The 21,223-nt window shown below is 37.5% G+C and overlaps 1 protein-coding gene across 2 annotated transcripts; it reads right to left on the minus strand.

The window, feature by feature from the left end:
* Positions 1 to 88: 88 nt before the first annotated feature.
* On the minus strand, positions 89 to 19,410 carry rfx4 (regulatory factor X, 4). 2 transcript variants are annotated; one of them, XM_084408864.1, is made up of 18 exons: positions 19,210 to 19,410; positions 16,577 to 16,663; positions 16,273 to 16,333; positions 15,427 to 15,550; positions 14,561 to 14,622; positions 13,450 to 13,663; positions 12,837 to 12,914; positions 12,512 to 12,675; positions 11,600 to 11,700; positions 11,443 to 11,501; positions 11,186 to 11,330; positions 10,552 to 10,646; positions 9,326 to 9,443; positions 8,422 to 8,541; positions 5,806 to 5,967; positions 5,463 to 5,589; positions 5,224 to 5,359; positions 89 to 1,383 (listed from the first exon to the last, which is right to left on the minus strand). In XM_084408864.1, the coding sequence occupies exons 1-18, from the start codon at positions 19,250 to 19,252 to the stop codon at positions 1,114 to 1,116; spliced, it is 2,166 nt and encodes a 721-aa protein (XP_084264990.1). In that variant the 5' UTR covers positions 19,253 to 19,410; the 3' UTR covers positions 89 to 1,113. The 2 variants fall into 2 exon arrangements, with proteins under 2 accessions (XP_084264990.1, XP_084264989.1); XM_084408863.1 differs by having other exon boundaries at positions 5,463 to 5,628.
* Positions 19,411 to 21,223: the final 1,813 nt, after the last annotated feature.

Raw genomic sequence — 21,223 nt, forward strand, 5'->3', positions numbered from 1 at the left:
TGTCAGTAATTTATAGCTAAATATGTCAAATGAATTTCTTAATATATATTTAAAACATATAGACATATCAAGTAAAAAAACAAAAAAAAAACAAAGACAATCCAAACTGGGTTTTTAAAAATCTTTATGTGGCAACAAATAATTCCACATATATCATTTAAGTAACAGCTGTCACCACAGAAGTTACTGAGTGCTTTTATTTACAAGAGAAAGTGACTAAAGATAATAAATGTTACATTTTCATATTCTTTCCTTTTTATTCCTACCCATAGGGTAATAGGTCCACAGTACCTTTGAGTGCATTCAAAAACACACAAACCTAGGTTAACACTTTTCGGTTTCCTAAATCATACAAAACTGGATATACAGGTCAAACACAGATAAACAATGCAAAGGGACACAATGTTACAAAGCTACAGAAAAGATCTCTAATATTCTCCCAGGATCACACTGGGGTAATTCTGCATTTGTGTAATATGAGAAATCTTATGTTCACGTTCGCATGCAGCACGAACTCATGCGAGCTGCCCTTATTTGTTTAGACTCCTATGACGTTCGCAACCTGGCAGCTGGCCAATAGGACGTTCTGAGGTGAAATATTAAGGCATTTCTTCCTGGTGCTGAGAATGTGTTATGTTTATGCTAGGAAAGCAGCACACTTTGATGTTGACAGGGGCTGAGAAAAAAAACCCCTGTGGTTTTGTTAACAGATCACTATTTGACGTCAAACACCCAACCTGTGGTGACAGAATGCTGTGAGATGTGCGCATTTTTACACTGAAACGAGGTCAGCGATGAGAGTTGTTGCACAGTAAATGAGAGTATAATGGTCTATAATGTGTATAGAGATAGAGATAAATGAGAAAAAAGGCGAGGAAAGGCACAACTGGGACACTGCCTTTTTGCACTCACACAATGATTGCGATTCGAAAAGAGTTTCATTGGCAGCTTACACTGTAAACACTGACCACACCAATAAAAACATTTCCACTCAATTCCACTCAAATACATTCTCTGTAATTAGGTTAAATATGGGCGGCTGCTGTTTTATCTGTTCAGCTATCCACACGCAGACATCTGTTGTCTTGGACGAAGACTCTCGGAAGTGTACAATCATTTTGCCCACCCAGTTGTGGCCTCCCCATTGATATAGGCAAATCCTGGAAAATGTTGCGCATGCTCATATTCAGAGTTCCTGCGTGGGGCCAGAGGAGAGTACATGTCTCCGGGGGAGTAGCGTGACGTGTGGACTGTGGGGCTGGTGTAACAGCTGTTGGCCGAGGGCATCTCTGGCCAACGGGGGGTCACAGGGCTCGAGTGTAGAAGAGGAGACCCACTCATCAAACAGGACTCCATTCTGGACATCTGGCTGTTGAGTGGATACTACAAATCAGAGAGAGACATGCATGAGGACTATTGCAACAAAACACAAGTTACAACAACAAGTGATGTTGTGCATTCTGTAAACGATTCATTTAATCTTCCTTCATGTTAAAGGGACAGTTCACCCAAAAATGAAAATTTTGACATCATTTGCTCCAAACCTGTATACGTTTCTTTCTTCTGTGTAACACAAAAAAGAAATGTTAAAGAATGTTGGTAACCAGACAGTTGACGGTAGCCATTTGTGTTCAACAGAAGAAAGAAACTCATACAGGACTGGATTAGTATAAAACTTGGACCAACTGTCTAAACAGGACATATATCCGTCCCCATAATGCATTCAATCAATCTTTTTGGCTTTTTTTTTGTTATTGTTAAAATTATGATGCAAGACTATCTAATAATCAACTAAAAGTGCATCAGTTCACCATCATTTGTACTGGTAAAATAAAATAAGAAAGATAAGTTAACATAGCACTTAAAAAAAGTATTTTTGTTGCTGTGGGTAACAGTCTAAAAACAAAACTGAGCATGTCAGCTCAAGATATGTGTCTATATAAAACAATCTGTTCTCTCTGGGGAAGTCAACAAAATCTTCATTTGTCTCCTCTCCATTGCCTCCTTCAGAGTAGCTCTCTTGAACAAAGTGTGGACATTGTCTCCATTTTAAGTTGACGGAAAATAAGTGGAAGTAAAAATCTATAAGTGCTCTCTAAATAGAAACCGTCCACAGTCAGAGCTTTTATGAACGGCTGCTGCACGGAAAAAGAAAGTCAGGCGGGGTCAGAGACCTAGATGTGTTGCTTGGTGACCTCTTGTTCATGCAGATAAAAGAGACCATTGAATAACAATATTTTAATAAACACGCTTTTCCATCTGGATTTCCGGCCGCTAGTTGAGTTGTCTGAGACGGTCATTGAGTGGATGGTAGGAGACATTGGGTGTGTGTGGGTGTGTGTGTGTGTGTGTGTGTGTGTGTGTGTGGCTCTCTTGGCTCTAGCCGGTCCACTTTTCAGAGGCTGCATCCGCTGTGTGGAGGAGAACTCTGAGGACCAGCTGATCCCCCATTACAAATGCAGGCTGGACCACCATCACACCCGCTTTGACTTTCAATATATGTGACCAGACCCACTCCTCTCCATCCACAACTAAACAATTTAATTCAACTATTCACACTCTCTCAATCTCAAGCACAATAAAGACTACTTAACATTCAACTATTCCCTCAGTTTCGGAACTAGTAACATAGTAAATTTTGTATACACTTAGTATATTTGTATGCAACAATGCAATGCTTGTCCACAATTCAGTATATCTACTAAATTTGGCACAGACCTGCACAGGCTTCTTAGTGTGCTATATCCAGAGGTGGACAGTAACAAAGTACATTTACTTGAGTACTGTACTTAAGTACACTTTTTGAGTATCTGTACTTTTTTGAGTATTATTTTTTCTGGAAACTTTTTACTTTAACTTCACTACATTTGAAAGACAAATATCGTACTTTTTGCTCCACTACAATTCTGTCAAGGTCCTTGAGTAGAAAGTAGTAATGTCAGTCAGGGGATGATTTTGGCTGGAAATGAAAGTCGGATTGACGTCAGAAACCGACTGATGTTGGTTTCTGACGTCAACCCGATTTTCGTTTTCAACCACAATACAACGTCTGTCCAACGTTGGAGATTAACGTAAGTCCGGCGTTGGATTCTGACATCAACCTGATTTTCATTTTCAACGATGAGTTCTAAATGCAAATTTTGTCATTGTTTTGGTGCACACTCGCTTATAGATAACAGTAAGGTTAACATATTCATACTAAAAGCCAAAAAACTTTAAATAGCGCACTATTTGAGGGAACATCCATTTGGGTGTCCGAAACCATTGTGGACGTTATTGAGTGCACTTATTCAATCTCACATTCAATCCCACTACTGGAACTGTGTTCTAGAAATAAATGTGATATTGATATGAGGGTAGGCAGGCATAGATTCAGAAGCATAAGGTACTGTAAGTATTACACACAACAATGCAACAATAATAAAACAATGCATTGACATTTACTTTTGATACTTAAGTACTTTTAAAAACAAGTACTTCTGTGCTTTTACTTAAGTAAAAATCGGTCTTTACAACTTTTACTTGTAACGGAGTAATATTTGACCATAGTATCTGTACTTTCACTCAAGTAAGGAAGTTGTGTACTTTGTCCACCTCTGGCTATATCTTTTCAAACTGATCGGACGAATGGTTTTCGTGTATCTGATAATCAAAAAGCTCATAGATATCTGTCTTTTTCTTTCTTTCTTTCTTTCTTTCTTTCTTTTTAAGGTTTTAACTAGCACCCAGAACAAACTACTCCATTATTCAGATTGCACATCCTTCAAACTTAAAATATATAGGCTAATACTACTTTAAAATTCAAATATTCAAACATTCCAGCTATATAAGCCTCAAACATCAAGGGAATTTTAACATTTAAACAAGACTTTTCCAGGCCAGTATTCAAAGTTGACCTTTTCTAAATATTTGGATGGAAAATGTTGCTTTGGCTGATTCACGCTAAAGTGACGGCAGCATTTTGAGATTTAGTGAGTGTTGTTTTCATCAAACTTTAACCCAGCAGTTGTCTAGAGGTTTAACAAAGACAATTAACTGAGCTTTTCCACCTTTGTTCTCTTTCAGAAGTCAATACACTTTAAATACATATGCTAAATGACCAGTATTTCTGATCAGGAGGAGTTCAGCCTATTACCCCAGTGTGTGCTGAGGCAAGCATGCATTCTCTATCCATAAAACTCTGTGGATAACAGTTAAAAGAACATTTCAGATGCTAATGACTGTAATACATCAACCACCATTCACATTCACAGTATGTACATAGTATTCTTCTCTCAGTTACAAACCCAGTAAAAGAGACTAGAATACACTAAATACTAAAAGAGGATAGAATACACTTCCACACCAAATACTGGGGAATACACACCCATTTCCATCTGTTATTATGTTTACTTTCTTAATACTCATTCCTAGTCTTATTGTTCATGATTCATCTGCAAAAAAATTATTTGCTTTTGTAGGTTTTAATCAAGAGATTTTACTCTGAAACTTCCTTGTCCCATCTAATATGTTTTCTCATTGAAAATTGTTTGAAAATGCAATTAATGCACGTGTAAGCCTTTTCTGACACATGATTTACCAAAGATTTTTTTCCCAATAATTATGACATAAAAAGTCATCATTTTGACATAAGAAGTCAAAATAATAAAATACTAAGTCAAAATTGAAATAATAAGTTTTATACAGAATTAGGTCATAACTATGAGAAAAAAGTCTTAATTATGACATACTACTATAGGTCATAATTATGAGATAAAAAGACAAAAATATAACTTAGTTTATCAAACTTTAAACATTTTATCTTCAAATTATAGCTTAGTATGTCAATTTTGACTACTATTAAATCATAATTATGAGATAAAAAGTTTAAATTGTGACATAAAAATACTTTTTATGTTATAATTGACGGTTTCTCAATTTTGACTTTTTATCAGTTAATATGGCCTAATTTTGACTTTTTATGTCATACTTATGATCTATCATTTAATTTGATTGAATATTTTCCCCCTTATGTATAGTGGAAATGGGCGTAAACTGAACTAATGTGACTTTAATTGACATAACTGACGAACTTGTGAAATTGAAGGCGTAGCCTGTGAAAATCATGTTTTAAGATATTTTATAAATAGTTCAGAAATTCCCCTAAGCTTATAAATAAATAGCATCATATTAATATAATACTGTAGTGTATGATTTTAGGATTTTGGGTGGGAGGAGCCTGACCTGTGCGGAGGTCCGGTGGTATGAGGAATAGTGCAGAGGGGTTGGCAGCCCTGGTTCATGGGTTAAACTGGAGTACTGACTCTGGATGGCATGATGGTGCTGGTTTGCGTAGCTATAATTATAGCTGCCAGTATACCTGGAGAAAATGGAGTACAAATCTCTTAAAACATTTCACAATCCACACTGTAATGTTGTTTTCAACATCATTTAATGTCTTGTCATTGATTTTGGGGGCTCACCCATGCTCATCCCGATGTGGGTAAACTGGCATCCTGTGGGTGGAGGAGGAGCTGTGTAGAGGTGGTCCGCCTCTCATGCAGGAAAGCTGGGATCCAGTATCGGGTGGGCTGCCACCTGAGGTTGTCACTGTGTATGTAAGGGACCAGGTATATGACTGAACAGCTCCTGGCACATACAGACATACATATACAAAGAAACGTGTTTGGCGTGTTAATTAAATGAGCTTACTGTGAGATACAGTTTTAATGAATGCATGGAATGGGCCTGTGCTAGTTGTACTGTTGAATGTGATACTGTGATGTAAGATTTGAGTGTTATAATCAGTTCGGAGTCACCATTTACCTGTGGTAGCTGATATGCTGGTGTACTCCGGAGACTGGGCTGAATTGGGGGAACCTACTGCTGGTACGCCCACCGAGTGAACAGACTTGGCAGGAGAGTAGGGTCCAGGTGACGAAGATGTGGGGGTGGAGCCTATGATCATCTGCTCTTCCCCAGTATCTGCTGTAGTAGCCCAAAACAAAAGCCTAAAATGTTCAGAAATCTTTGCGATTTTGAAAACTATCACAATATTTTAGATTTTCTCTGCTGCAATAACCACAATGCATGTTTTGGGTGATGCTGATGTAAGATGCCCCAGCAGACATCTTAACAACCTTAACCAGATGTGAATGGGACGCTATTTTGCCATTGAGATGAATGGAGAAAAGTGTCCCAATTAACCTGAATTCCCAGCTATGGTCAACCAGCTTAGCTAGAAAGACAATGCTGGACAACCTCTTTTACCAGATAGATCATCACCAAACCAGCTCTATCTAGCATTAAACATGCTGGTCTAAGCTGATTTACAGCATCTAGAATATAAAGAGCGAACAAGTAGCTAACAAGGACTACAACTACCACAAGGATGTGGGTTTGAATTGGACAACAATTGTTTTCATTATATTGCAACCTTTAATCCTGTAAAGCTGGACATGAAATATTAGTCAGATTTATTTTTTTATGGAACAGTTTATTGAATCTATAATAGAGAATATATATATATATATTTGTTAAAGTTTGCATGTGTTTTTTTTTTGTTAAGAATCATATTTTATACTTTTATGGCCATGATATATGATAATATGTAGCTCATACTTAAGGAGGGAAGGTCCAAGCTGTGCAAAAATGTGCAATTTGGTGCTGTTGCTTATTAACAGGTGGACAAAGTACACAACTTCTTTACTTGAGTGAAAGTACAGATACTACTGGGAAAATATTACTCTGTTACAAGTAAAAGTTGTAAAAACCGATTTTTACTTACCGTAAGTAAAAGTACAGAAGTACTCGTTTTTAAAAGTACTTAAGTATTATAAGTAAAAAGTAAAGGTCAATGCATTGTTTTTATTATTGTTGCATTGTTGTGTATACTTACAGTACCTTATGCTTCTGAATCTATACCTGCCTACCTACCCCTCATATCAATTTAAAATGTATTTCTAGAACACAGTTCCAGTAGTGGGATTGAATGTGAATGTGATTGAATAAGTGCACTCAATAACGTCCACAATGGTTTTGGACACCCAAATGGCTGTTCCCTCAAATAGTGCCCTATTTAAAGTTTTTTGGCTTTTAGTATGAATATGTTAGTCTTACTGTTATCTATAAGCTAGTGTGCTCCAAAACAATGACAAAATTCACATTTAGAAGACCAAACCCAACGTTGAAAATGAAAATCAGGTTGATGTCAGAATCCAACTTCAGATTGACGTTAATCTCCAACGTTGGACAGACGTTGTATTGTGGTTGAAAATGAAAATCGGGTTGACGTCAGAAACCAACATCAGTCGGGTTCTGACGTCAACACGATTTCATTTCCAACCAAAATCCAACGTCAAACCGACGTCGGGTTCTGACGTCATTACTCATAACCCGACGTAGGGTTCTGACGTCAACCCGACTTTCATTTCCAACCAAAATGCAACCCCTGCAACCAAAATCATACCCTGACTGATGTTACTTTCTACTGAAGGACCTTGACAGAAATGTAGTGGAGTAAAAAGTAAGATATTTGTCTTTTAAATGTTGTGAATTTAAAGTAAAAGTTTCCAGAAAACATAATACTCAAATAAAGTACAGATACTCAAAAGTGTACTTAAGTACAGTACTCAAGTAAATGTACTTTGTTCCTGTCCACCTCTGCTTATTAATATGGCCAAAAAGCAATATGAAATTTTAATGGCTTGTAATGTAAATCAATGAGATCTTAATAACAATATAGCAGACTACTTACTGTACATAAAATGCATATAAATATCGGTTGTTACTCTACTTGTTCAGTAGAATTGGTTGTCTATCTCCTAATTATATGTCTTTGTAAGATGATTTTTAAAGGCTTAGTTTTATGATCATAGCTCAAAGCTCAAAGCTCTTTCATATAATGAAATCCAATACAATGATGATTGAGAGACATGTAAAAAAACATTCCTCAAAAGCCTGATGAATCATATTTGAACATGATATTTCTAAAAAATTATATGGATAATGAAGTAAACCTAAGTTGGTACAGTCCAGCAAGTGATCATACTGAAATATGATTATCAATATAAAAGTTATTCTTATATCTACTTAAAAGAAATCAGTAGAGACTTCACAGCAAAAAGACGATGACAGAATATGTAGTAGATTGTGTACAACAGGTTTTTCAGCAATGTTTTGTTCATGTTGATAATTTAGAGGCCTTGGAAATTTGATACAGCAGGCTTTATAAACTTGAAAAATTGCAACTTCAAAATTCCTATTTGAGGTTTGACTGTGTGTCATTTATGTTGCAGAACAAAACTTGAAACTCTCTTCAAGTAAAGTCAACTACATACTAATGAAAATGACTGTTTTAATGACAAATCAGCTTTCTGTGTTAGTCTACAAATTTGATGTCATGACAGATCAGCTCTATTGCTTGTAACAAATCGATCTTACCTGGTGAGCCCTCTCCTTTCATAGCCCTCATCAGTTCATTGGCTCTCTCTTGGCAATGCAGAGACTCAAGCAGGTATAGTACATAGTCATCAAACATGAGGTGGATCAGATGGAATGAGCCTAGAAATATAAAGAATCCAATTTACCATAAAAAGTTCCTACCAATTCAAGTCTCCTGTCTGAAACAAGTAATAAATGAAGGCTTCGTGGACAACTACCATAAAGCATTCTGAATTTGAATCTCTGAGAGCTTTGAGAGATCAAAATGATTTGATGTTGTCATCTGGGCAATACTATTGCACAATTTAAACGGTAAGAGCTCAAATCAAGTCAGAACCAAACTAGCGGTCCAACCATAAACTCTACAGAGTTACTGAAGCATATGATGCTTTGAGTCCATTTTCTGAATGAGATGGGGGAAAGAATTCATAAGGAGCATGGCACAATCCTCACATTGTGTTAGCAACTCCAGCCACTATGTGCATAATAAACATCGCTGCTATTCAGCGGACTGGGCGCAATACTGCCCGGTCATAAAATGGGAAGAAGGGGGAAAGACTTGGTGGGGGTTTGCCTTTGTTAATTAGCTGTTTTGTACAGAGAGCTGCATTATCAAAACACTGCAACCAACTGTGCCTTTGATATTCACAGACAGAGCTGACAGGGAGGGGGCTTTTACCTCTTTTATGGCCCTTCTTTCAGTAACTTTGCCATAGACGGCTAGATGGTGTAAGCCAAGAGTTAACAAAGCTGCCATCTTAGTTAAAAGTTGACACTTGGTGTTGTGGATTGAGAAACTTTTAGTTAACCTGAAAAACTCAAGCTTCCAAACAAATAAAATCAGTAAGAAGTTTTGACTGTTTCTAACAGGATGATCGTGACAAAACGGTGCAGCTTGACTCACCGAAGCTGGGTGCACTATGCAGCGTCATATCCCGGATAACTCTGGTCCCGAAACATGACCACATGAGCAGGAACTGCTGAGCTACCCTCTTCAGGCATCCGGGTCTCTTCCCCGCCACCTAAAGGGAGTATTACCATTAGAAAAGCCTGGGGGAAGGCACAGGGGCCTTAACCTTTGGGTCCATACTGGGGCCTAACCCCTAAGTACGAAAAACACGTCAACAAGTCAACTATTTGATTTGCCCCTAAGGAAACACCCTCCCATTGAACTATTGTCTGGTAGGTAGTATAAGTTCCCATGGCAACCAGATTTACAAGCCCATATCTGGACTATAATTGAGGCCCCGCTAAAGGGGGCCATGAAGACATCATTAAGTTGGGGAATTGCATCACGATAGGTCTTAAGTATGTTGTGACGGCATTTAGAGAGTTGCGTGGGTTGGACACCTGTAAACTTAGTTTGGATTGGAAGAACATAAAAACAGTGTAATGACAATTCTTGATTATTTTTCTGTTGAAATATCTAAATTATACATCCATACATATGTATATATATATACTCTTTTCAACATTGATAATAATAACAAATTTGTCTTAAGCACCATATCAGCATATTAGAATGATTTCTGAAGGATCATGTGACACTGAAAACTGGAGTAATGATGCTGAAAACGATGCTAAAATGATAATTTAAAATATAAATATAAAGCAAATATTTTGAATAGTAATAATATTTCACAATATTACTGTTTTACTGTATCTTTGATTAAACAAATGGAGCCTAGAGAAAGACTTACCGACCCCAAACTTTTGAAAGGTATAGGTTTTTTTATTATTCATATTTACATATTTGTATAGGCCTATATTTTAGCTATACAATCAGATATCTAATTATAGGATCATCATACTGTAGTAGAGTATAAATCAAGCCTGATTTTGCTGGGTCAACATATTTTGTTGATCTTGGAACAACATTCCTGTCTGAAAATTTAGTCCCAACCATATCCCTACACCTAACCTAACCCTACCCATAAGTTATCCCTAAAATCAGAGGGAAATGATAGGTGAATAACACTGATGTAGAAGCACCTAACCCTGGTTGTAAACCTAAAGTTGACATAAACTGAAAACTTGTCCCTCAAATCTGATTGGTTGTTCCAGGATCAACAAAGATGATGATCCAGGAACATGTTGTACTTGGGGAAATCATGTTCTGCGTACACGTACCCTCACGACACATCTCTCCACCATAGAGTCCAGCCACTCGATGTAGGCTTCAATAGGGGACTGGTCCTCCAGCAGTCTGTCAAATTCTTGATACACTTTGAAAAACAGCAGAAAAGAAATTTCTATTTTGAAGCATGCATTTCTCAAATTGGTCAAATTCCATTTTAATTGCTTGTAAAGGTTGCTAATCCACAATTACAAAAATACTATTGGCACAGATTTGAGATCTCCGTATGAAATTGTAGAAAGAGGAGCTCAGAATCCTCTTTTGAGGATGACATGACAGAATCTTTGAACTTTGACCTGATCAGTCATGTGAGAGGTTGACGCTGAAATGAATTTGAAATGCTCCTCGGGGTGTCAAACTGTGAGGGTTAACCTCTCAGTGTCTGTGGTTAAAGCTCGACGCTCATGGTCGTGGGAATGATTCAGCTCTGGTTGACAGCTACTGTGTGAAATCCGAAACGTAAACCAGTGGGGCTTTTAACCCAGCGCTGCATGTGATTCTGCAGCAATAACACTGCATGTGGTGGAGTACAGAAACACTAATTAATAAATCTGAATCAGTCCGGCTATGTCTTATCTGATACTTTTTCATTAAAATCCGATCGTGAAATGCACCACTATTCCTTACAATGGATGATAAGTCTCCTCTCGTCCTCTCTGGAGTCTTCCATTGTATAAAGAGTCTGTTTAGTGATGCTGTTGAGGTCTACGTTCCTCCAGTCTTCAAGCATTTGAAAGGTGATGTCTGCACTGTGGATCACCGTCCGAGAGGCCTGCAAGAGCAAGATTTTAATTAAAATTTCTCCATGCGCTATGACTGATCATAGACATTTGCAAAAACATGATATTAAAAAGTTAAATATTAAACATGAATCTGCTGTATACCTGACAGAGATGGTTTAATGATGTTTGTCGTTTAAGTATCTGGGAAAATCTTCTTGACACTGAGAATTTAAAACAAAATGTGTTCAAAATTAGCCTTAGAATACTAGGAAAGTTCATTTTGATGTTTTTGAGAGTATTGAATATATTTGGCACCTACATTCAAACTTTATGTTGCGCAAGTTCTCAGGTAGGTCATGTAATGCCACCTTCAGCCACTCATCCAGCTGCTTGGCAAACTTCCTGATCACCTGAGTGAGGCTGAGTAAACAAGGACATAAATGTATAAAAACATGCAATGTGTTACACAAAGAATGCTCTGACGCAATGAAATTGTTTACCTCTTGTTTGGAGCAATATAAATCAAAGAGTCATGCGTCATTGACAGGTAATCTGGTAAGTTAATTACCCTGACGCAAAAGTTTGATATGCAATGCTAGCATGATCTCTGTGGCAATAGTATTAAAGGTATTTATTTAGCTTGAAGACAAAAGTCCATTTGACTAAAGAAAAAAGTCTCAAGGCTTGGAGTTCAATCAGCACTGAGGCTATTCTGATGATGTTGAATGTGAAATATAGTATCAGATATAATATGCAAGTAAACATCTTCACAATCTTAACAAATCTTTGTTATCCTAATAAAATGTGATTTTACTTGACTTTTGGCTGATTTTTATTTATCAGTTATATTGAAGAGACCTTTTTGAAGGATATTAGTTTACTTAAGCCCTTTTTGAGCTTAAAATGAGACTTGAGACGTTGTGTCAACCTTGATTTACAGCAATTTTGAGGTTTCTTAGAAAATAAACGTGATTGCTCTCCTCACAAATCAACTATTTCTTGTTTTTCATTGGCATGTCTCTTAGGTGTTGAGGACTAGTGCACCTTTGAGCCTATACATTCAGTATGAGTAAAATACTCAAGTACTGTTAAAATCAGATACTAAGACTTTTACTCAAGTCGTATTGGAATTGGTGACTGGAAGTATGGTTTTCAGGTACTCTTTACACCTCTGCCCCTTTCACCCAGAATTATGCCAGGAAATGCAGCACTTTCAAGGGATGGGACTCACCTGTCAGGTAGAGCCTGTAGGACGGTGGGCATGAGGACTCCTGAGATGGCCTTGTACAATATAGAGTCACAAACACCCACTATATTCACCACTGTAGAAGAGCCCAGGACAGGGAGCATGTGGGGCGGCATGCCCTGCCAAAAGTGCAACAGGAAGCTCTGGACCTATATATACACAAACAAATAAACATTGTGAAAAAATATGAAGGAAGCCTTTTCTTGTGTAAACCATTAATGCCACTGGATGAAAAAGCTTGAAGAAAACATAATTCAAAGCATTTTAATGCATGCATGCAACCAAAAAGAAAAAAAAAGAAATGTCAAACCTCATCGAAGTTGGCTCGTATGACTGTATCCAATATCCTCTGGCAGTGAGTTCTGTACATCATGATAAAGGTTGAGACCTTGTAGAGAGAAAAAAGCCCATTTAAACGACTTTTATAATACTTTCCCACAGAGACTAATTCAACGAAACTCTTGGTTAATGATGTCATACCAAATTCATTCCTGACTCATGGTCATGCATTAATAAGACACTAAAAGACTCTAACACTAAAGAAAGAGGATACAAATACCAAACAACAAAAAAGCTGCTTTCACGAACAATGCCTATTTACAAGGTCTTGCCAAACCAGTGTATGAAAAGAGGCTTTAAAGATCAGAAACTCACAAACCATTTAAAATTACAGGCACCTTTTTAAAGCGAGACAGCTAGTGCCCGTCCTTTGTCCAATGCGAGATCTTATTATCTACTCGAAAGATTAAGAGTTCGCTAGGAACCAACACATAAATCCTCCAGGTCCTCATCTAAATCCAGGCCCAGGGAAGGTCCGCCTGACACATGAAAGCAGGATCTAGAGGGGTGGGTAGCGGGCAGGAGGAGGGAGAGGGGGGTTGGAGTTGGAGGTTAGCAGTTAGAGGTTTTAGTGATGTGTTTACCTTCTCTTCTGGCAGACTGGCAGGCAGATTTAGGTCTTTGACATTTGGAAAGTCTGGCAGGAGAGTGCCCAGCTTGGAGCGCGGTGAATACGCCACTGTCTGTTTGGTGACCTCTTTCTTGCCCGTCTCGTTCACCCACGCAGCGCCCTTTTTAGAGTACATCACATCGTAGTACTGGGAGCTCTCCTTCACAGCGATTCCATAGTAGTGATACCTAAAAGGGACAAGTGAGTGGCAGGATGAAGATTATATATGAGTTTTAATGTGCTTGCTGAAAATTTTGCTGTACTAAAGCAGTCATGATTAGAAAGTGTTCAAAGTATAAAGTAGATTTGCAGTGGTCATTTCTTTTTATACATGAATAAAAAAAATTGTGGCGGTGTAAATGGTAATATATCTCTCAATTTATAACAGGCCCAAGTAACACTATATATATATATGCTCACCTTGGCTGCATTTATACATTGATTTCTATATAAATATATAAAAATACAGTAAAAACAGTACTATTGTGAAATATGATTTAAAATAACTATTTTCTATTGTAACATGTTTTAAAATGTCATTTATATATAATATATTTAGATCAGAATGATTCTGAAGGATCATGTGACTGAAGACTGAAGCAATGGCTGCTGAAAATTCAGCTTCGCCATTACAGGAATAAATTGGATCTTAAAATATATTAAAATGGAAAACATTAACTTTTAAATAGTAATAATATTACACAATATTACTGTTATTACTGTATTTTTAAATTAAATGAATGCAGCCTTGGCGAACATAAGAGACTTCTTTCAAAAAATTAAAAAATCTTAATCATTCCAAACTTTTGACTAGTGATTAAAATATTTTTTAAAATAAATTATGAATACATTTTTAAAAACTCCTACTTCACAGGGAAAACATTTTTTTTTGGAGTTTGGAGCAACATGAGGGTGGATAGATAAGGGAGAAAAGTATAACTTTGCAAATTAATTATCATAATTATTAGTTTTTGGAAGTAATATTGGCTCAGTTTCAGATTGTCAACAACTTGACAAAACATATTTAGTGATATGATGAATGTGAAAAGTTAGAAAAGTTCTATAATATCGGAGAAGGAACTTACTTCGATTGGCCTCTCGTTCCTAGTCTCCGTGTGGTTAACTGAGGAAACTGTTGTCTTATTATCTGTAAAACACACAGACACACACACATTCAACTTTTCTGGCCAGACCTTTTTTGTGACATCAGTGTGTTATCTGTAACAACAACGACAAAAAATATCTTCTCAATCATCTTGTTCGATTCATACATGTCCACTGACATTTCTTTTCTGGCCAATCTCTCTTTTTCTCTCTGCTTTTTGTCCATGAGCTCCTTGGTCCAGCTCCTGGTGCAGAAAACTTTGCAAACAGTGAAGCTCTCTATTGTGCGGGATGAAAAAAGAGGCCAAGCTGTGAAGTTTCTGTCAGGCTTGGCTTGATAAATGAGCAGACAGGGAGGCAGGTCCAGCTCTCTCTCTCTTTTTTGTCCTGAATCAATGAAGCCTTCCTAAAGGACACCCCACGCTGCTCCAGCCACTGATCTAACATTCCGCAACATCTCACCCTTCCAAATTTCCTTTAATTACACATTAATCCAGGCCCCCTCTCTTTTTCAATATCCTCCGACAGGACCCGGGGGAGCGGGACAAGGGTGTCGGGGGGTGGCTATATGAGTAGGTGGGTTGAGGGGTTGTGGGAACAAGGGTGAACATGTTCATTGTTTTTATTGTCCAGCTATGAGTTTGCAGAAGAGGTGTAAGAAAAGACCACTGGCTGTGGCTCTTCATAATACCCAGTATTATGTAATGCTTTTCTTTCTTTCTTTCTTTTTTTTTTGTAACAGATGTTTTCCTTCCTCTTTCATGTGAACATGCATTTTTATAGGAAACTAAGCGTTTTTACATTTGATTACCTCATCAAAACAGTTATTAAATGCAGGCTTCTATACCTTCCCGAAGCTTGCAGCGTTGACCGGCTGTGAATCGAGTTTCTCGCAGAAGTCCAAGTAATGCATGTACAGTGCACTGCGAGGAATACAAACACCCTCTGCGATCTCATAGTTCTCCTCCAACCTAATGAGAACACAAGTTAGGTCAGCGCACATAGAAAACTAGGGTCTACGCATCAGAAGTCAATATTAAATAAACTCTGCAGTGGAGGGAGGCAGTTCTGGGGCTCTAAAACAAATATTACTGTGTCTACTGGAGGGATCTTCAAGCAATGGTCAACATAACATTTTGCAAATTGTTTTTCTTTCTTAAAGAAATTTCGAATTGTGCAGTTCAAGTATAACAGTATCAATATGAGTGAAAATGGCCTGAAAAAATTCGAGTTTAGTTTTGTTTGCCATAGACGAGCAAGATTTTGTATTATTGACTGAACTTTCAATAAGCAATTTGAAATGTAAAGTTTCTCTGTGAGGTTATAAGTCTTTGTCTCTTTCTGATACTTGATAACTGACAACTTACAAACAACAGGACTGCAAACATGACATTTGGAAATTCAACTGCTTATTTATGATCTAGAATTCCGAGAAAAGTGAATGATTTGTTTGAAAATTATAAAGCAAGAAACTGTATTTGTCATATTTTACAAAATGGCGTATATATCTCAAACCTAAGGAGGAGTTTTCCCACAGACTGAAGCCGTTTTGCTCCTATCAGATGTCATTAAAAATATAAAAGTTAATTACTATATTTATCATTTTACTTTAAAACCTTTCAAAAGTTCAACTTTGTGTGAGGCGGTGGTATGAAAATAAGTGATGTACATTTCTGGTGTACATTAGACTCACCATTGTAATGTGGCAGGTGTTGAATGTGGCTTAGATGCTCGGTTATTTTCCTTCTCTTCGTCTTTTATCAAAAGAAAAACAACAATCAGAGTCAGTAATAAAATAAATAAATTATACATAATGAAATATATGTAAACAATATCTTATCAAATTTTATATACAGTAGCCTATAAATTAAAGTTTTTTTTTTTTAAAGATTCAGTCACTGATAACATTCAAATTATGTTCTCTTTGAGCAAAATTATTAATGTTTCATGCAGTCTATTTTGATTTCATTTATTCATGACGATACATTACTACTTACTTTCGTCGTTGGACATGTTTCCAATAGAAGAGTGGCTGGAGAAGCGCTTGCTCTCGCTTTCGTTCAGACATCTTTCAATCCAGCTCTCTGCAAAAAGAGGGGAATTATATTATTACATTATGCATTTTTATCGTAGGCACACGGCTGTCTCCTCGTAGGCCCTATTTGGCACGTCCTCTAGGTTTTTTATTTATTTATTAGATGAAACAAACTTTGTTTTAAACAGTAGGCGAAACGAAATTACAAACGTTTTATGTAGCAATCTAATTTGGCCTTTTTCTATTCAATTCCATTTTTATTTACTTATTTAACATAGCCTATATTTCAACAGCATATGATTTATCCATTTAGGCTATTCCCATCGGCAGAGGCAACAGGTGCAACCGCGCCGTTCCTAAACATAACTAACGTTAGGCCTATTCGTCTTTTTTCCCCTCAGAACTTGAAATATTTTGTGAACGTGTTGAACTTTTGTAATTTAAAATTCCATAGCATATGCTATAATAAATAGTCTCTGGCTATAGTTACATTACCTGTCAGTTTGTGGACGAGTGCAATAAACATTAGAAAACGTGGTTGCGTTGCAGCCACTGCCTAAAGAGTTGAGGGGCATAATAATGACGGGGCAATTCAATTATAATCGATTGTGCGGATCTTTGGGCAGCTGGGATTCTATTTGAAATGTTTTCAGCAAGAACTGCAGGAATCCTTCATTGTTCCCGAGGCGAATTACAGGCGCGCGCACGCTCAATTGATTCTGCGCGCTCGCCGCTCCTCCATTGCTGTGTCGTCATAATAGAACCTTTTTAGCGCCATTCTCATTTATGCTTATGTTAGAAAGCCGACTGGTGTCCTTACATCACAAGACTGAAACACTTATAATTCGATTCGAACTTAAGTCAATCATGTTTTCCTGCACGGGCCATGACAACAGTTACTATAGCATCGGCTGAGTCACTGGGCAACCAATAGCCTACTGATGCTTCATATCGCGGCTGAAGTTATGGAGAAAGTTATGATACTTAACACTTGTTTGGATACGTTATTTGACAGGCTTCAGACAAAAAAAGTGATATGTATTTTTGACTTGATTAAAATATACATTCAGTGAGGCAAATTTGCATTTGATGAAATTACTAATACGCTAAAATCTACATTCTTAACTGAATGGATTATGGAGGTCATATTTGGTAGCAAATTAAAAGCTGAAAATATGCTAACATTACTGTGAATCAGGCCCAGCTTTGATTTGCTCATTTCCTATCATAATAAACAAATCCTCATCCTTTCAAAAAGCAAGAAACAATCAAGCTACGTTTCAAAAATAGCCTATTACATATTACACAATGCTAAGGAGCTTATCAGTAAGCTAATATATTTGTTAAAGTTCTGGACAAAGTTTTTACTAACTAGAAAACTAAATTTCCCTCAAGTATTAATTTTTGTGACAATTATTGAGAGGCTTTGGATTTTATGAGAAGTTCACACAATTTAGGCAAAATAAACCTGCAATGAGATGGAGAAAAATAATTTAAACAAGTTAAATTTAATTAATGTGAAATATTCCTTGCGTTATACATTTTATAAGGTTATTTTTAAAAGGCTACAATCAGTGATAACAGGCTGAAATAAACTATTTCAAGTGTTAACATGCATTTGAAATGCCAAATGATCATTTTTAATTTTGCTGACATTTTATTTAATTTAAATTAAAAAGTATTGTTATTATACTGCAGCTGTTATTTTGAAGCTCAACAAATCTTTTTTTTGTTTTTTTTCTCCCTCAGAATCTAATTCATCTCTGTCAGTGTTGGCTCATAGTCAGTTGAGATCAGATTTTCAGTCTGTAATTGAATCATTTGCTCTGTGAACAGTTTAAGTAGTTCTCTAAATAATTGGATTAAATCCAATCTAAAGGCGAGACTGATCTGAGATCATTAATAATCCTGCGCTGAATATCAGCGTGGAAAAGTCCCCCAAATATCTAATAATTCACTTTTTTTTTTTTTTTCACAAAACAACTGCATTGAACAGAATTGAGCGATGGGTAACACTGCTTTTTGAAGCCACGCGGAGTGTTACATTTTAGAATTGAAATGAGTAAACAAGTAACATTTTGTGGAATGAAAATTCCACATTATATGAAATAATGTTGTCTTTACAATTTATTATACCTTCAGGAGAAGCAATTATATTGAGCAATAGTACCAAGTGCAATTTTGACTCAAGTCAAAACTTAGCTTGAGCAGGTGCATGCATCATAAAAAAAAAAGTACAATTTTTTTTTTTAAACTGGACAACAAACTCAGACCTGTGACCTTGCATGAGTTTAGTCTCAATTTAAGGTCATATTGCTACTCCGTAAAAACGCCGTCCAACTTTACATAGTCCCAAAACTGTGTAAAACCATATTCTCAGAAGCAGCACACCCATCCGGAGCAATTAAAAACGAGGCCAAAAAACACGCCGACTTATCTCTTGCCGTACTAGATTTCAAGAGCTTCCCGGACGAAAGGTTAAATAACTTTTTCTGAAGCCAATCTCAGGTCTCAAAATCCCAAGGCCCGTTTCGCGTTCCAAAAGAGCCCAGATCCCAGGCGTCCCAATGTCACGGCGGTGCAGCAGGAACCAACCTGTGGAATCCATGTCAGGCTCTTCTAGCAGCCCACAATGCATCCTCTTCCCATGCACGTTCCAGGGGCTCCTCTGAGAAAATGGCTCCGTGCTGGACTCCCCCTCCTCAGCTCCCTCCGTCTCTCCGAGAGAACTGCCCGTCGTAGAGATGCATAAGATGTGAGGTCCGTGGAGAGGGTGGCGATGGTGATGGAGGTGGGGGTGTGGGTTGTAGGAGCGGGTGGGGTGGGGGGGTGGGGGGGGTCACAGACTCCAGAGATCCAGCGGGGGAAAAGCCAGAGCCGTCAAAATGTTTGCTGATGTTTCATGGGAAAGGGGCTGATTTTATAGGAGCCCTGATGGGGGACATGTCATTGATAGGCTCGGCAGGCTGATGAATGGCTTCGAGTCAGATGGGGATGTGGCAAGGCTCACTGGAAGTCTTTTGTGGGGCTGTTTTGAATAAGAAAAGCTCCCTTCCCAGAAAAAAAAAAAGAGGCTTAGATCTACGCAATCCCAGCACTGTGGCCTCCCCGTCTCCCATTATAGCATTTAATACGTTTTCGTACCCTCTCCTCACACGCAAATACACACTCTGCCCCTGCTGCTTTAGTTTTAAAGTTCTCCATCCAAGGGCCACTTTTTGGCCCATTGCAGAACTTTTTTGATGTCTGCGATGCCGTTAATAGGTCTGGAAACGGGAGCGTGAAAGTTGAGTTAATTCAAATCAGTGCAAAAAAAACAAAACAAAATCAAAGTCTCACGCAAACATATTCATCGTCATCTTTTGAAGCCAAAAGTCCAGAAACTTCATAGGCCATTGGCAAAACTGGATAGAGAAAGTTTGGTGGACCCCCCCCTCCCTCCCCTTCTCTCTCTCTCCTTGAAGCAACCTTATTTTAGTGTGCTGGGAGGAGAGCGCAGCCACAAAAGAGGGAAGTAAAAGTGTAGAGCCCGAGGCAGGGAGGGCTCTGATGGAGTGCCTACAAACTGCAGAAGGGAAAGCTGTGATTAGAATATGAATGGAACCACGGGGGAAAGAGAGAGCGAGTAGGAGAAAGGGGGATTATGGTGGAACTGCTCCCCACTTGGTGGACGGCAAAGGAACGCTCGCTACACCTATAGACTGCGCTGGCGACGGCCTTCTCGCTGCGAGGAGGTCGGACTTCACCTGGAGATATTTTTTTGGGTATTTGAGGTTTAGATGGAACAACCTGCTGTACAGTAGCCATCGGACACTTAGATAAAAGAATCCAAAAAATCAAACCAACATCCATTCATTTAAAAGAATGAATGTCACGAGCAACAGATATACTGATTAAAACGTATTTGGACACTTTCTGGTTGTCAAACATTAGTGGAAAATTTCCATAGATGATGGGTAATGTGATTAATTACTGCACTAAGACATGTGTGAACTTGAAGAGAACTGATTTACTTGCTGTTGTAGAAGTTTAAACTTTTATTTAAAGTTCATTTGTTTGCAGATGCCATTGATTATCATCTTAAAAAAAATATTTTTGGGGGGCTATAAGCAAACAAACACTAGATCACAAGTGGAAGGTTACATTATATTTGAAATTAATACTTTTATTCAGCAAGGATGCATTAAATTGATTAAAAGTGACAGTCAAGACATGTTTTAAAAATGTTGAACCTTCTATTCAAAGAATCCTGAATAAAATATTAAAATAATTTGACAAATATTAAGCAGCACAGCTGTTTTCATCATTGATAATACTAATAAATATGTATTGAGCACCAAATCAGCATATTAGAATGATTTCTGAAGAGTCATGTGACACTGAAAATGCACATTCACACCAAAGACGATAACTATAACGTTAAAGATAGTTCTAAATAAAATCAGAGTCCACACCACAACTATAATGATAACGGCACAGAGAAAAGATATCGTTGGAATCACTTTCGGAACTTTTTTTTGTTCGTTTTTCAGCAGGTGAACGATAAAAACCATTGATAGCCAATCAGAATCAATCTTGCTTTAAAGAGCTCGAGCATTTAAGCGACAGG

This window comes from Rutilus rutilus (genome assembly GCF_951802725.1).
Source record: "Rutilus rutilus genome assembly, chromosome: 5".
In the NCBI taxonomy this organism is placed as follows: Eukaryota; Metazoa; Chordata; class Actinopteri; order Cypriniformes; family Leuciscidae; genus Rutilus; species Rutilus rutilus.